This window comes from Fusarium solani, assembly GCF_023522795.1.
Source record: "Fusarium solani strain SB1 chromosome Unknown bctg00000012, whole genome shotgun sequence".
NCBI lineage: Eukaryota > Fungi > Ascomycota > Sordariomycetes > Hypocreales > Nectriaceae > Fusarium > Fusarium solani.
Genome location: NW_027072146.1, coordinates 2,380,531 through 2,394,834, shown reverse-complemented (window position 1 = coordinate 2,394,834; position 14,304 = coordinate 2,380,531). Strand labels below are relative to the sequence as shown.

Sequence of the window (14,304 nt, the reverse complement as noted above, 5' to 3'; positions counted from 1 at the left end):
TACGGTGTTTTACGGTACCGGATCGCATTTCCGTCATGTGTTGGCAATTCTGTTCTTTGCTGTTGGGTCAGATGGTGTCTTTGAGAGACGCTATCAAGGATAGCAATCTCACTGTTGCAGGGACTTCGTATGGTGTTCATTGGGTACGGAAAATCATCTTTTGCTAGCTGTGGCCGGGCTTGCATGGGATTGAGGGAGATACCACCGCATCATTGGCGTTTCAAGGAAAACTGGATAACATTGATCGTCTAAAACTAGTGTTGGCCACACTGCCGATTCCAAAAGCTGGAATGATGCGCATCATCCGTAGGGGGGTTGCAACGTGAACATGCTGCCTGATGGCTGCCAGCCTCTCCTTGAACGGCAGCTTCTCTTGGCGATTATTGTAATCCAAGCCCAACAGGTGAATTGGTGTGCTAACAACCTGGATAGCAGCAGGCATAATCATCTGCGCAGTCCTCAAGCTTGCCTCCTCTGAGCTGACTAGAGGGGACAGTGAGCCATTTACGGGAAGTTGATGTAGCTTGGGGGCAATGATGCTTGGCATGTTGAAGGATGCAAAGACAGTAACGGCGTCTCTTGTTGTAAATAGAGCAAAACTCCGTCGTGGAACAGCTGCTTTGACGGCGGAAGACCCTAGGAGTTTTGCAAAGTACCCGTCTTTGTAGACGCAAAGTCCAGTGCTGACGGCGGTTGTGGCAAGGAACTTGGGCATGGTGGAGGAAATAGTGGTGATGTCTAGGTCGTTTGAAGCGGCGTATATGGAATCGCACAAGTTGGCTGTTGAATATGTCCCAAAGTAGACGAGGAATGGAATGATGATTCCTCCAACTGGTGGCATCTTGGGCCGGCTGAGAAAAGACCGTATAGTTGCGCCCAGCGAGGCTCCTGTAGCTGCTTTGCGGACAACGACACTACTCCGTGAATTAGCAACGATAGAGTAGATTATCAATGGAATGAGTACGCACACATCAATTGCCGTGACCCACGGTGAGACGAGGGCCGAGGCACATGTTGCAGAAAGAAGATCAACGCCAAAGATTGCCCATATCGGACGTTTCTGGGCCTGGACATCTGGGATCGTAGCCATGATTGCCTCCGACTTATCCAATTTTGACAACAAGTCAAGAGTATTGCACGTCTGAATGTCGAAAGCGAGTGAGCTCAGGTGAATATGAATATCTTCAAACGAAAGAAGAAAATGAGTTTGCTGCGATAACCTTGGATAATTCCGCTAATAAAGTCAACCACCGTCGTCGGCTACGCTAACCTTTGTCTGAGCCACCCTCCCTAGTTTCTCCCAATGTGGGGAAGATTCATGACCAATAGCGAGGTTCCAGCACCCCCTCTTCAAGACACACTTCTGCAGCAAAACCTAGAACTATTTCAGAACGGTATTTCACGGTATAAGAGGTGAATAGATCGCCAAGTTGATAAAACTCTTCTCGTTACCTGGACGGTTCTCCATCAAAGGACCACAGAGTACAGGTAAAACGTCATGCACCCTCCTCTTGTCCATACTCCGATGCATCCACAAACTCATCATCAGAACCACCAGAGTCTTGACCATCACTTCCACTCAAGTAATTAGACGCAACCACTTCCAGCAATCGATAAAAAGCCACCTTCACTTCTTCCGTCACCGGCTGTTCACGCGTTTCAAATTCCTCCCTTGCCGTCAAACCATTCTTATCTCTAGCTTCCACATCCAAACCCTTCAGACCAAAGCTCGCCAGCGTCTCGAGAGTCTTTTCATCGCCGGACTCGGCAGCAGCATGGAGAACGGTAGTGCCTTGGCTATCACGCAAATAATCTGCGCCTAGCCGGAGAAGCATGGCTTGTCCTTGATGGGCATTGAACCCAACTGCCATGAGAAGCGGTGTGATGCCATTGTTCTGGGAAGCATTGATGTCTGCTCCCTCCTCGTACAATAACTTAAGCACGTCGACGGCGTTGTACCTTGCAGCAAATGCAAGAGGCGTAGCTGGCATTTTGGCGGTTTGAGGATCAATCTTGGCACCAGCCGCCAACAACCTCTTGACGGCAGGGGCATTGTTTCTTTCGGCTGCAAAGTGCATAAAGTTTCTGCCCTGTCTCTCATCAACCATGTCAATATCCGTTCCCGCCTCTAGGAACAGGTCCACCAGCTGTAAGCACGTGGACTGCGGCATGTCCGAATCGAGCGCAAATCCAAGCGCTGAGCTTCCGCCTGACGACTTGATGTTCACATCTGCGCCGGCATTGACAAGAGCTCGAGCCTTGACTACGTCGCCCCGTTCGGCCGCGTACATCAGGGGTGTGCGGCCGGATCCGTCTTTTGCGTCGAGTTGGGCGAGAATTTCAGGGCTCCGACTTTCGAGGATTGGGGCGAGATCGACGTGACAATGTCCAACAACAATCTTGTGGAGGAATGTGAGACCTAAGTCATCTATACAGCCGGACAGGGGAAAGATTCTTTCTAGCTCCTCAAAATAGGCCGGTGGCCCGTCTCTTGATAGGAGCATCCTCCCTACTTGGTGTCGCGCCGAAGTGCCGAACATGTCTTCCTGATCAGGGTCCGCGCCAGAGACAAGAAGAAGCTTGATGATTTCGACTTTTGTAGTCCAAGGCAAGGGTCCAGTCAAAGCCAGGTGCAGCACTGATCGGTCGTCCCCATAGTAAACTTCGATGACTGCTGACTTGTTGACCTGAAGAATATGTCGGATATTTTCCATAGTGCCTACCTGCACTTGGTATAGGATATTCATTGGAGACAAGAAGTATTCCATACGACGGCGAGGTACGATGGCCAGCGTGAACCTTTCGGTGGTGTCGACGAGCCCATGGATAGCGTAGTTGAGGAACCAGAGTGGAAAGGCGTATGTGAACCTCAAACGTACGTATCTGCCATTCGAGCATGAGGACAAGTTGCAAACAGGTCTTGATACTGGACAGCCAGTGTATCCAACGAAAAGAGAGCCAATGATAGACCGAAGAACTCGGGGTAGTCGGAGCGAGAGACCTTGATTTGACATGGCGTGACATTTGCATCGGCAGTTGCTCAAGCACCGAGAGCCCATCAGTCGGAGGGAAAAGTACAGCACAGAGTTCAAGAATTCAGGACGTAAGGCTGCAGTCGGTGTTGGCCCAATACTAGCGGGCTGTTGAGAGCCGATTTGGCTTGCACGTAGCGTTTGCTGGGCCAAGACGTCGGACACCAACCTTTGGATGATGGCAATTCGTTCCCCAGCCTCTTGTTCCAGCAGCGACGGTTCTGGATGCCGTGTCTCGTCCTGAGGTTCAGTTGCTGAAGCCTGATGGCCTCCCTGTTGGGGCGATCCAGAAGCGTGATCCGCGATGGTCTCTTCTGAGGCACTCTGCTCGGTGCTCACCGACGTCGCATCGTGAATGCCGGAACTCCTGCGCCCGCTGCCATGTGGTCTGTTTTCCTCCAGTCTTTGGACTATCACAGTCTGACTGTGGTGGACATCAAGACGAACATCTCGCAGCTCCAATAAAATTCTAGTCGACATGGAACTATACTGCAGTTAGACATCGGCCTTGCGAGTAGTGGGGTTACTTACGTATTGTGAGCCACGAGCAACTCGTTGATCTTCAACCGAACCTCTTTCAGTCGGGTTTGAAGCTCCGAGGCTCGTGACTTCTTGAGACACCATTTGACTCTCTTAAGCGTCATCCTCTCCCCAAGAAGCTTTTGTGCCAGTGCATCCAGGTCAGCCAAGATGGACTCGGCCTTCGAGAGCTGCGCCTTCAAATCGTTGAGGGCCGCCACGCCATCTGGTGTGTCGAGTCCGGTCGCTTCAGTAGTTTTTCTCACGTCGTCAACACGCGCCAGTACAGCCTTGAGATCGGCAGCTTCGTTAGACAGCGCTCGAATAAGATCAGGCGCATTCCTAAGTTGAGTCTGCAGATCGCGAAGAGCGCTAAATGCTCGGGTAGCGACGTCAAGCAGCCCAGCCACAGAGGCTACCAAGGAAATTGCCTCAGCCATTTTTTACAAGAGAGGTTGGCTCTTTGAGATGCAAAGAATGTGGATTATCAGATCAAGCTGCGTCCTGCCTTGAGAGTTCCCCTCTTCTTCTGGTCAGCCTCAAACTTGCAATCTGCCTTGGGTCTAGTATTTTCAGCTCGGCTGCATCTCGACGCCCGCTATTGGTTTGGCAACCAATGACCAGGCGCCGTAGCCCTCCATCTCAAGACGCTCTCAGTGAGAGAAAAGATTGCATAAGAGGTCGACATGGCAATAGCGTGTGTCGTGCTGTAGTCGCAAACCTTGTCGTTATTGATCACCAGGATTTGCGCACGACACGTGGCGCACCATTGCTTTTCTAGGCTACTCTTATCCCCAATTAAGTTCCTCTAGCTTCCTTAAGATGGTACCATTAGATGAAGTCCACAGTAGCATCCTTGGAGCACCTGGCATCGTATGAGTTGCCATAAGTCCCTCTCCGCAACCCCCCTCAGGGTTAGAACTCCAACAGACAAAGGTACCCTTAGGATAGATGATCATATATGTCGATGACGAGGCAAACTGTCCACATTATTAATCCACTTGAAATGAATCACATTAGTCCACGACTCAGTCCTCCTTCGACATGCGGCCTTGCTTCCAATGTGCACCAAGGAGCAGCTGTTTTCAAGCCCACCCTTAGCGGCTGTCCTGTCAACACCATGTTCACTGAGAGACAAATCACATGTTCATTAGAATAGAAGTGCATCAGCAGCATCGCCATAAAAAGGCGGGCAAATCAATTCATCAAAAACTTTTCTCAAATACCAATAAACTTTTCCCAAGCCCGTCTATATCCCTTTTTTATGCCCCATTTTCATCATTCGTTTCGTTTTCCCAGAATTAAGATTAAGTATAAGGTACCAGCCAATAGACCGGTAGTTTTTGAATCAAAAAAGCAAAGGCAGTACGTGACGCGTTCACATCTTGCGCTTGAGAACAAAGAAGTTGCCGATAAGCAAGCCTCTTGCGACGACGAAGGAAATGCCTGCTAGCACGATCATACCGAGGTAGAAGCAGGCAAGGAGCTGAGAGCCCAGCTTCTCTAGCATCATTCCGCTCAAGGGGATGGCGAGAAGCAGGGCAACAGCGACGCACATATTAGAAGAGCCTGTGGTATGGTTAGCGATGTCCATGGGCTGTAAGTGGATAGAACGTACCAAAGTATCGTGCGTAATCCTTGGGCTCGCATGTCTTTCCAGTACATACTACAACACGTTAGACCTAGCACGAGGCATTGCAGATAGGATACAAACATACCTGGAGAAAGGACGTAGAAAGATCCAGAAAAGTACCCCCAGAGTGCGGTAAAGATGTATAGCAGAGTGGCCGATGAAGTGGCAAAGGGGATGAAGAGGGATGCCATCAGAATCACAATGATAACCATGGTCGTAACCATGGCATTGAAGGGTCCGACCTTGTCGCCAATGAAACCTGTCGAGAAACGGCCAACGCATGAGCAGGCACCAAGGATAGAAATAAGCATGTAACCATCCTCAGTAGAAAAACCAGCGCCCGCAGAGATGGTAGGTAGAAGGCCACCGATGCCGTAGACGACAAACTCGACAATGCAGACACCAAGGGAAGTAAAGACAAATTTGGGGGACTTGAAAGCAGACAAGTCCAGACCAACACCTCCCTCCTTCTTGCTGGAGGACTGGCCCTCTGTAAGTCGACGGAATGGGAGGAAGCAGATCACACCAAGTGACGTGAAGCATGCGACAATGAGGGCGACGAGTCTCATGGACCAGGCCCAACCAAGGCTCTCAAATGTAGCTCGAAGAGTCATTGGGTAAACGATGGATCCAAGGGACGTGCCCATCACGGCAATACCCATAGCGAGACCCCGGCGCCGGATAAAAAGCTTGCCAACAACACTGACTGCAGTGACAGCGCCAATGCTGGTACCAATGCTTCCAAAGACACCAAGGCAGAGCATGAACTGCCAGTAGGTCTTGCACTGAGCCAAGAGCAGAAATGTAGCAGTCGAGAAGAAGGCGGCGATGGTGCTAAGGAGCTGAGGGCCATAACGGTCCAGGATGCTGCCGATTTGAAAGTTGAAGATGAGGGAAAGGAATAGGTACACTCCGTTGATCCATCCAACCTCACTGGTTGAAAAGTCACTCAGTTGGTTGAGGCTCAGGTGGGACTGGACTGTTCCAAGAGAGTTCATGAATCCTACACCGTGTTAGTGCCAACCACCATCCACATGCGCAAACACTTACCATATGAGGAAATGAGGAAAAACATTGCTGCCAAGACACAGAGCCATGCTCCAATGTCCGACTCAATGTCCTTTTTCTTCTCCAACTCCTTTTCAGAGTCAGAGTGCGAGTTATCAGGCTCGGAAGGAGGAGCAGAAGGCATGGCGCTCTCGAGGTCCACGGTTGGGACCTTGTCGGTGAAGAGCATTGCAGTGGGAGACTGTGGTCGCTCCATCTTTGATATGAAGGGCTGATTAATGAACAAAGCTCTGAAATTGCTGTGATGTTTGTTGCCAATCTACAAAACCCATCACCAAGAGCACCCTGTATTTATATGACCTAGACAGATGCCTCTTCTCCCGGGGGTCCCACAACATCATGATTTTCACTCCCGGCCGAGAAAGCAATGTCACGACCAAAAAAACAATTAAGCTTGTTGACGATCGTATCAAGACGAATTTGATCCACATCTCGAGACTCTGTTGGTCCCTGAGCAGGGAAGAGTTTTGAAGACCAGTCATCAAAAATCTAATAATGGCCCAAGCTCGTGCGATCGGAGCGGCCAGACCCGCTCCATTGGGCTGGCACGTTGCGAATTGTCTGGTCAGGCGGTAGCACGAACCCGCTGAGGGGAGCCCACCCAGTGGGCCGTGTTGCCAGAAGATGCTCTCTTGTGACTGTCAGAGGCGGAAACTCGATGGTAATAGTATCCACGAGTACGTAGTGACGTCGCTACAAGGGACCTCGGTGAGCTCACCATGGGCTGCCAGGTACCACGCGGCGCCAGGCACAGGCACCACGGTACATGACGGAGACGGCGGAGGTTCAAGACCGCCAAGTAAGCCCCTGTCAAGGCCGACGCCACTTTCTGTCGAGCCGCCATGGATCGAATGCCGGCGATCTGGCTTTGGATCGGTGTGTGCCGCAAAGGTTTCTTCAGCCGCAAAGCTACAAGGATCACTCGCCTATGACTGTTTATTTCGTGATGTTTTCTGATGGCTCAGGAACCCTCATATTCACATCATCCACTTGGGACGTACCGTAGGCCCGAGTACCAACGCCACAGACCCATGGCATTGCGCCCCGTGCAGAGTTTTTACTACTTGGACCCGGTAGCTATTTGTAAACGGTCCCCAGCACGCCATCTCCCGGATCCTCGCTTGTCCAACAGATCGTATTTGTGTGACAGTGCAAAACAAGGTCTGAGCATTGACTGGTCTCGTCTCCGAGCACGGAGCCACGCGGCTCAGGATCATGGATCATCGGATCAATTGAAGAGGTCAAGATCGGAGACTCGGAGTCATTGATCCCATGTTTTTTTCTTTTCGTTCCAGATGGAACAGGGACACACCGAAATACGCCAAGCTTCGAGCCAAGATTCATGGTCCAATGCCCCCCTTCAAGACCCTGTTGGGTCAGCCCAGTAGGAATTAATTGTTCGCATCCCGCCGGCAATTTGACGGTTGGTTCCTTTTATCCACATCGTGAAAATCTTTTAGAAAGTCTCGACTTTGCTGACTCCCGCGTAACTCGGACAATGCGCCAGGGTCAGATTTGAAACTTGGGTTACGGCTCCTGATCATCTTGTTGCTACACGTTGGCGGGATGGGCAGACTTTGGCGGATATCTTTTAGTGCAAGCGCTTCTCAATGCGAAAATTTGTAGTGTTTGCATTGCAGTCACGAAGGAATCATTGTCACGGGACTGGCCATACAATGTGCCCATGCACCTTAGGAACAACGCGTCAAAGGCGCAAGGCGTTGATGTCCTCCCATCTCGTTACATGTGGGGATCGCAAACCTGGTGTATAATGATTAATGACCACTTTAGCCTCTCCCTTTTCCACCGGCTAACCGAAAAGTAGGTGAGAGATTGGGCAGCCTTGACGGCCCAAGATCAGGCTCAGGCTTGGATCTGCGAAAGTATCGCTCTCAAGAGCATGGCCGCTGAACTTTTGGCCAGATGGTCCTGCTATTCTTTCCCAGGAGCCTCAGTGCCCCACGACGATCAATACATATGTTGCATTGTCTAATAAAGGCGCCCGGGAATATTTTATCTATTGCAAACGTAACTACTACTCGTAGTTCTGTGTGCAGATCAGATTTATCAAACACGTACAATGAGTGGTGTTGGGTCCTGTGGTCTATTTGTGCGTAGTGTTGCCCGCGCTCGTCCCTCTTGATGCAAGTACCGACGGCCCAGGCCCAGGCAAGTTCAAGTCCGGTTAATATTTTGTGGAGATGCCATGCATGGACTGGGTCCGTAATCTGTGCCATTAATTCGTTGCAGCTGTTCTGTCTTTTTATCAAGATTATCGTTATCAATCAGCTGCCGCAGGGTAGCTAGCCATCAGATGAAAGAGCAAAGCAAACCCAGAAAGTCGAAGTGGTTGAATCTGCAATGAAGTAATTACGGGGGAAATTAATGTGTCTGAAATGCGATTTTTTATTTTTTTTTTTTCTTCCTAGAAGAGGGAGAACCCCTCTCGAGCAGCGATCCTCTTAACCGCACACCTATCTTACTCGCCTGTGCGATGCCGGAAATTGCACATACTAGACAATCTTCAAATATTGACAAAGGAGGTATAAATAGAACAACATAAAATTTTGATGGGATGCTTAGTGACGAGTAAAGATCCATTTGCATAGGCAAGGAAAGTATTGTAAATTTCATATCTTTCGAGTTTATCGATTGTTACAGGACTGGCTGATTATTCACGGGTGGCACGTGCAAGGATCGAGCATACTTTGTCTTGATAGCGGGCCTTGTAGCCACAAAGAATCGATACATGATTTTATGAGACATGCGGTTCGTTGAGTTTCGTGTTATGGCTGAGTTTGCAGTGTGTATTTCCGTACCGTCACGTGATGGTGATAAGTGATGAGGATCGAGGGGGATTAAATTTGCAGTGAAGATCACAGCTGCGTCTTAGGCTGTTTCACTGCAAGTTTAGCCCCCTTGATGCTTATGATTACGTGGCAAATTATCCCAACTACCTCTGGGATTAAATTTATTGGTATTTGTTTTTTCATGCTTGTCAAGTTATAGTGTGTAGTAATAAGGATTAAAGGGCTATGAATTTGCAGTCAAATAACTTCTGTCGCAGTTATGATATACATACCTAGGTAGCTGAGAAGTACTTGTGGTTAGATTTCAATGTGTCTGTAAGAGTACCCTTTTCCAGCTCTTCGAGTCTGAAAAATTTAAGGGAGAGGCCGACCCCCCCAAAAATTAAAGGGACTATCCCTCGCTTTCACTACTTGTTGAGACCTTGAGGACAGATACTCTGACTGAATGGAATTTACAAAAGCTTCAATGATTTCTGCCTTTGGCACTGTTGTTGTATTACACTTGGTACGAGAAAAACATGCAAGTCGCACAAATAGGTCCAATCAGCATAAAGCAAAGCTGTATGGAGTCAAATTTAATTTAATTAATTCAAGAATGTAATGTTTGGCTGTTGCCTTTTTTCATGGCCTTCCCATCTCCAATCGCTGCAGGCTCATATACAGCCATCTTACAATCAGTTACAGATTCCGGTAGACAGAAGTAATTTACCCTTGCGTCATTTTGATACTGGGCAGCAGAATTACTCGTCCTTGAGACCCAAGTTCCAACCCTCGAGCTCTGCGGTACTGTTGAATGCGGCTAGGTCGACGTAGTGAACCTGTCGCTTGCCTCCTCGGCCAAATTCCTCTCCAGTAATATTCAGCAGCGTCAAAGAAGTCGTTGATGTCTTGGATGCGAGAAGCCCTGGAAATTTCTTGTCGATGAGGTTGAAAATCTCCTGCGGGGTGTAAAAGTCCTCTCCCTTTGACTCGATTTGATCTTTGAAGAATTTGACGTAATCCCTGGAATGCTTCAGGTCGATTTTAGGTCCAAAGCCTTTCAGGGTCAGAGAATGGCCGGGAATGATTCTCTTCGGTGCCAGACTTTCAACAAAGTCAAGTGTAGACAGCCAAGCCTCCGACAGCGCAGGGGAGAGAAGGTCAGCCAACCAAAGGTGAACTGTATGGCTGTAGACGGAGTCGCCAGCGATGAGTGTAGAGATCGAAGGAATCCAGAAGAGTGTCTCGTCTATGGTGTCGGCAACCAGGGGGCTGATGAGATGAATTGGGGTGGACTCGTCGCCGGGGAGCGTGAAAAAGGTGAAGTCGTAAGGAGTCGGGATCGCAGGTTTGTCGACGACGGCGTCAGAGCCCAGAATACCCTTCCAGGTGGCGATCTGTGAGAGCGAGTTAGTGATAAACGACAACAAAGGATCCCCGAGCACTGAACCCAACCTTTTGTTCAACCTCGTTCTCAATCAACGCAACTGCCTTGGAGTTGGCGTACAGCTTAGTCTCGGGGAACCGAGCGAGGAAAGCAGCGCCGCTAAGGTAATGATCAGGGTGGAAATGAGTTGAGAATGCGGCGACAAGGGGCTTGTCGGTGGTGTTGGCCACCCAGTCCGCCAAAGCGACGGCCTGCGGAACTGCAAGTGGCAGATCAACGATCATTGCAGCCTCTGAGCCGATGACCAGAGATGACACCATATCCAGTGATGGACCCGGGTTGATAAAGTTTTCGACACGGAGCTTGGGCTTGCAGGTTGCCGAGGCTGCGCCCAAGCAAGCCATGGCCAATAGCCTGAATTGCATCATGATGAAACGGGAAGATGAGAGTTGTATTGAGATGGATGCTGCTTGCATTCAAAGCTGTTTCTGTCAAGGGGATACTATTCACTTTAAATTACACTCGAGTAGTCGGAGATTTTACATGTACGGTCCGAAATTTCATGAATTTGTGAACTTTGAAAACATATCGGCATTGGGTGGGATGTTGTGAGGTGGGATATTGAGGTGGGATGATGATGTCGCACTATAGTAAGTGGGATGGGATGAGAAGATTTGGTACTAGCGCGCCCCCAGCGGCTCGGAAGGCTCGGTTTATGGTGGGATAATGGCAGGCTAGAGTATTACAAGATGTACAGTAAGGATTTCTTTTATTAGAAGGTATGCTTTTTCCCACCTATGATCTACAGTAATGGGTTGAAGTATTCGCCATAGACGCGGACGGCCCGATACTGTATGCTGTACATCAAGACCAAGCAGAGGACCCCGGACGCCGCTCGCGATGGCAGATGGTCGGATATTCTTCTTTTCAATGACGTCTTGGTCGTACACAAGATCAAAGAACACACTAATAAACACATAACAGCATCAAAACCCAATGCTGATGGTCGGATATCCTGAATCTCGTCGGATTTCTGAATCAGCAAATCTGGAAGGTCGCGCTTATCGAAGGTTTCGCCGTCTGTTCAGTAATCTCTTGGGGACCTGCTTGCTTGGGACTGGTGCCAACCACCAAGGAAACGTCCGTCGGACCGATCCTCCCTAGCACACACGCCTCGATTACATACAGTACCCAAGTCATCATCTTCTCTCTTTTTCACGTATCTCCTGGGGCGCCACAAGACTACAGCAGGGTCACTGGCTCCATTGTTAGGATCTTCGCTGATCTATCAGCATATTATAGAGGATAAGGATAGAATCTTAACTTTGCGATACTTGCCACTCTAGCAAAGAGCAGTGCTTCATGAAGTATCGCGAAATGCGCTGCCCCTTATCTGGTTAGATCCTTGCAAGTGACCTCACTGTAGTCTTGTGACACCCCAGGAGATGCGTATGGTCCGGCTCCTGGGGCCCATTTCAATCCCCTGATCAGCCTGACCACCCTGGCAGCTCGGCTCTCGAGCCTCCGATGCGAGATTGGATGACGCTACTAAATGGTTTAACTTTAACTTCAGTACAGTAACATCTCGATGCGATGGTCACACCATTAAGCACAAATAGCCGCAGCCGATTCCCCAGCTGAAACTTAACTGCTGAGCTTGGCTCTGGTTGGCTGTGTCAAAAGCTGCTATGCAACCGTACATTCCATCTTGGTATGGAAAAACTTTCAAGATGAACAAGTAAGTTGATCCCTTGAGGTTCACTTGGACGACGAGACGCTGCGTCATCGCCGATGTTTAAAAAAAAAGACATTGTCTGTCTTTGGACTACCTACGCCTGATTGACCCTTGTCACACAGCCTCGTCAAACACAGAAAATTTAACAAGTTTCATGGCTAATGGAATCTCTCTGCTTGCTGATGTCAAGTAAGATGCATTTTTATTCGTTCAGGTTCATGTCCCTCTGATGAAGGAATGGTGGGTGATTTAGGGTTGCATGCAAGGGGCTCGAAGCTAACTAGAAGTCACTGATGTTTACCTCGGTTAAGCTATGATTGCCCGTTCGGTCTCATACCACGTAGGGAGTTAAGAAGGGCGGGATCAAGCATCTAAACTCACAGAACAAGTTATTCCTGAGACCAATTTGGTTATTAGAGAATGCCATCGTGTGAACATGGACGCCTCGGCCGCTCAGTTTAGGAGACAATTCCCGTCTTCACGGTCAAGCCGACATCAACAATCATTGGCCTGTAGAGGGGCTGGCTGCTCAGGCTCTCGTTGTGGCGCTCTCACGCCGAATTTAGCACCCTCTCTTCCATCACCATCTTCGCAGGAACTGAACTTACCCACCCAATGGGAAGGGGAGATGAGAGGTGGTGAGGGAGTTGGCAGCTCTGAGTTGCACTGCAAATTTAACCCCTCCCCCGGGTTGCAAAAAACACAGGAATCGCTCATAGCGTGGCTGGATCACTCTTCATGCGGGCGTTGCTTGGCGGGCGTGTAATACATGGTGCCCTTCACTGCAAATTTAACCCCCCTCGATGCTCATGACCGTGAAGCACCTCTCGGATTAAATTCGCAGCGATTTTCTCACGTGATGGCGGCCCAGTGATCATAGGAGAATCGAGGGGCGGAGCGCGGGTAAGTCATGGGGCCTGGGCGGACCTAAGCGCCGCAACGCCCCAACGGTGTACCGAGCGGGCACCAGGTTGTCGGGAGCCAGGAGTACCATGCGATAGCATCGATGATCAGAATCAGTTGGGCGTGAAATTTGCAGTCAAGTTTCCATTATAGTTACTTGTGAGCTATTCTGTCCACCGACTTACTGAGTAAGCAGAAGGGGCAGGCGCCGCCTGAACGAGCTGAAGCTCTTTTGCTTCGAATTTAAGTGTGGTATACTGCCGAGATCACAGCTACCATATCGACCCAATACATTCGGACTCGAAGCATCCTTGCTCGCCTCCTCTTCTGCAGCGGCCGATTGGCCATCCCACAGTTAAGGACTCTAACGACAGATTCTGGTTTGCATCTGGCCAATAAGTGAGCTTTAACAGGGGTACTCGGACCGACGACTCGGGCGGAAGACCTTCACTGCAAATTTAACCCCCCCCGACCCCCATAGCCATGCAGCGGATTGTCCCGCCGACATCCAGGACTAAATTCGCAGTGCAATCCTTTTGACGTGCCACGTGATAGTGCCTGGCTCCCAAGGGAAGGGGATTGAAGGGCGTTAAATTCGCAGTGAAGAGTTTGATCTGTACAAGTGGGACGATGGGTGGTTAAAAGCCACAGTGAAAATGTTGTGTCACACGGCGTTCGCAGCTCGACTTAGACCTCTCAAGAACCCATTTAGGCCAAGTGAATGGTATCCCCCACTTCATCCCGACAGTCTTGAAATTACGTTGCTGCTTGTGTTAAAAAAAGACCTCGGCTCTCCTTACCAACCCCCCATTAACCCCTGTAATGCAGCCCTGCCGCCATTCAAACAATCACGCATCACCGTTTTATCAGATGAAGCAGCACGCACGCTGGATTAGGCACATTCTCCGTCATCGCCTTGTGGGCGTCTTCTCTAACCCCCGCATACCGAACGGCATGTTCCGCATCACAGCAATAGCCGCCTGTTTCGAGGGCGGATGTTGGTGGTGCCGCTCTTGGCACGTCTCGACTGTCGTCTCAAGCTTACGGTCAAGCTTAAATTCGGTCGCGATGTAACGCTGTGGAGGAAATGGTCAAACCGCCAAAGGTTAGAGGAGCACCCCTTGTCACGTTCCTGGGGATGACGCGACCTCGTGGCGATTGTTTTTATTCCCGATTAAAGACAAAAGTTCCTTTCGTCTCTTCTTTTTCTCCGATTCAACTTCGACTCTGTATGTCTC

At 49.7% G+C, this 14,304-nt stretch overlaps 4 protein-coding genes across 4 annotated transcripts; all 4 read right to left on the bottom strand.

Moving 5' to 3' along the window:
* Positions 1-220: 220 nt before the first annotated feature.
* On the bottom strand, positions 221-1,090 carry MRS44_016823 (uncharacterized protein; the record flags this gene model as incomplete). The annotated part of the gene is made up of 1 exon (XM_065618197.1): positions 221-1,090. One exon carries the CDS (start codon positions 1,088-1,090, stop codon positions 221-223), a length of 870 nt encoding a protein of 289 aa, XP_065474269.1.
* Positions 1,091-1,496: 406 nt separating this feature from the next.
* On the bottom strand, positions 1,497-3,991 carry MRS44_016822 (uncharacterized protein; the record flags this gene model as incomplete). The annotated part of the gene is made up of 2 exons (XM_046281979.2): positions 1,497-3,516; positions 3,564-3,991. The coding sequence occupies 2 exons, from the start codon at positions 3,989-3,991 to the stop codon at positions 1,497-1,499; spliced, it is 2,448 nt and encodes an 815-aa protein (XP_046130576.2).
* Positions 3,992-4,929: 938 nt separating this feature from the next.
* On the bottom strand, positions 4,930-6,448 carry MRS44_016821 (uncharacterized protein; the record flags this gene model as incomplete). The annotated part of the gene is made up of 4 exons (XM_046278647.2): positions 4,930-5,120; positions 5,170-5,217; positions 5,270-6,187; positions 6,235-6,448. The coding sequence occupies 4 exons, from the start codon at positions 6,446-6,448 to the stop codon at positions 4,930-4,932; spliced, it is 1,371 nt and encodes a 456-aa protein (XP_046130577.2).
* Positions 6,449-9,802: 3,354 nt separating this feature from the next.
* On the bottom strand, positions 9,803-10,856 carry MRS44_016820 (uncharacterized protein; the record flags this gene model as incomplete). The annotated part of the gene is made up of 2 exons (XM_065618196.1): positions 9,803-10,438; positions 10,497-10,856. The coding sequence occupies 2 exons, from the start codon at positions 10,854-10,856 to the stop codon at positions 9,803-9,805; spliced, it is 996 nt and encodes a 331-aa protein (XP_065474268.1).
* Positions 10,857-14,304: the final 3,448 nt, after the last annotated feature.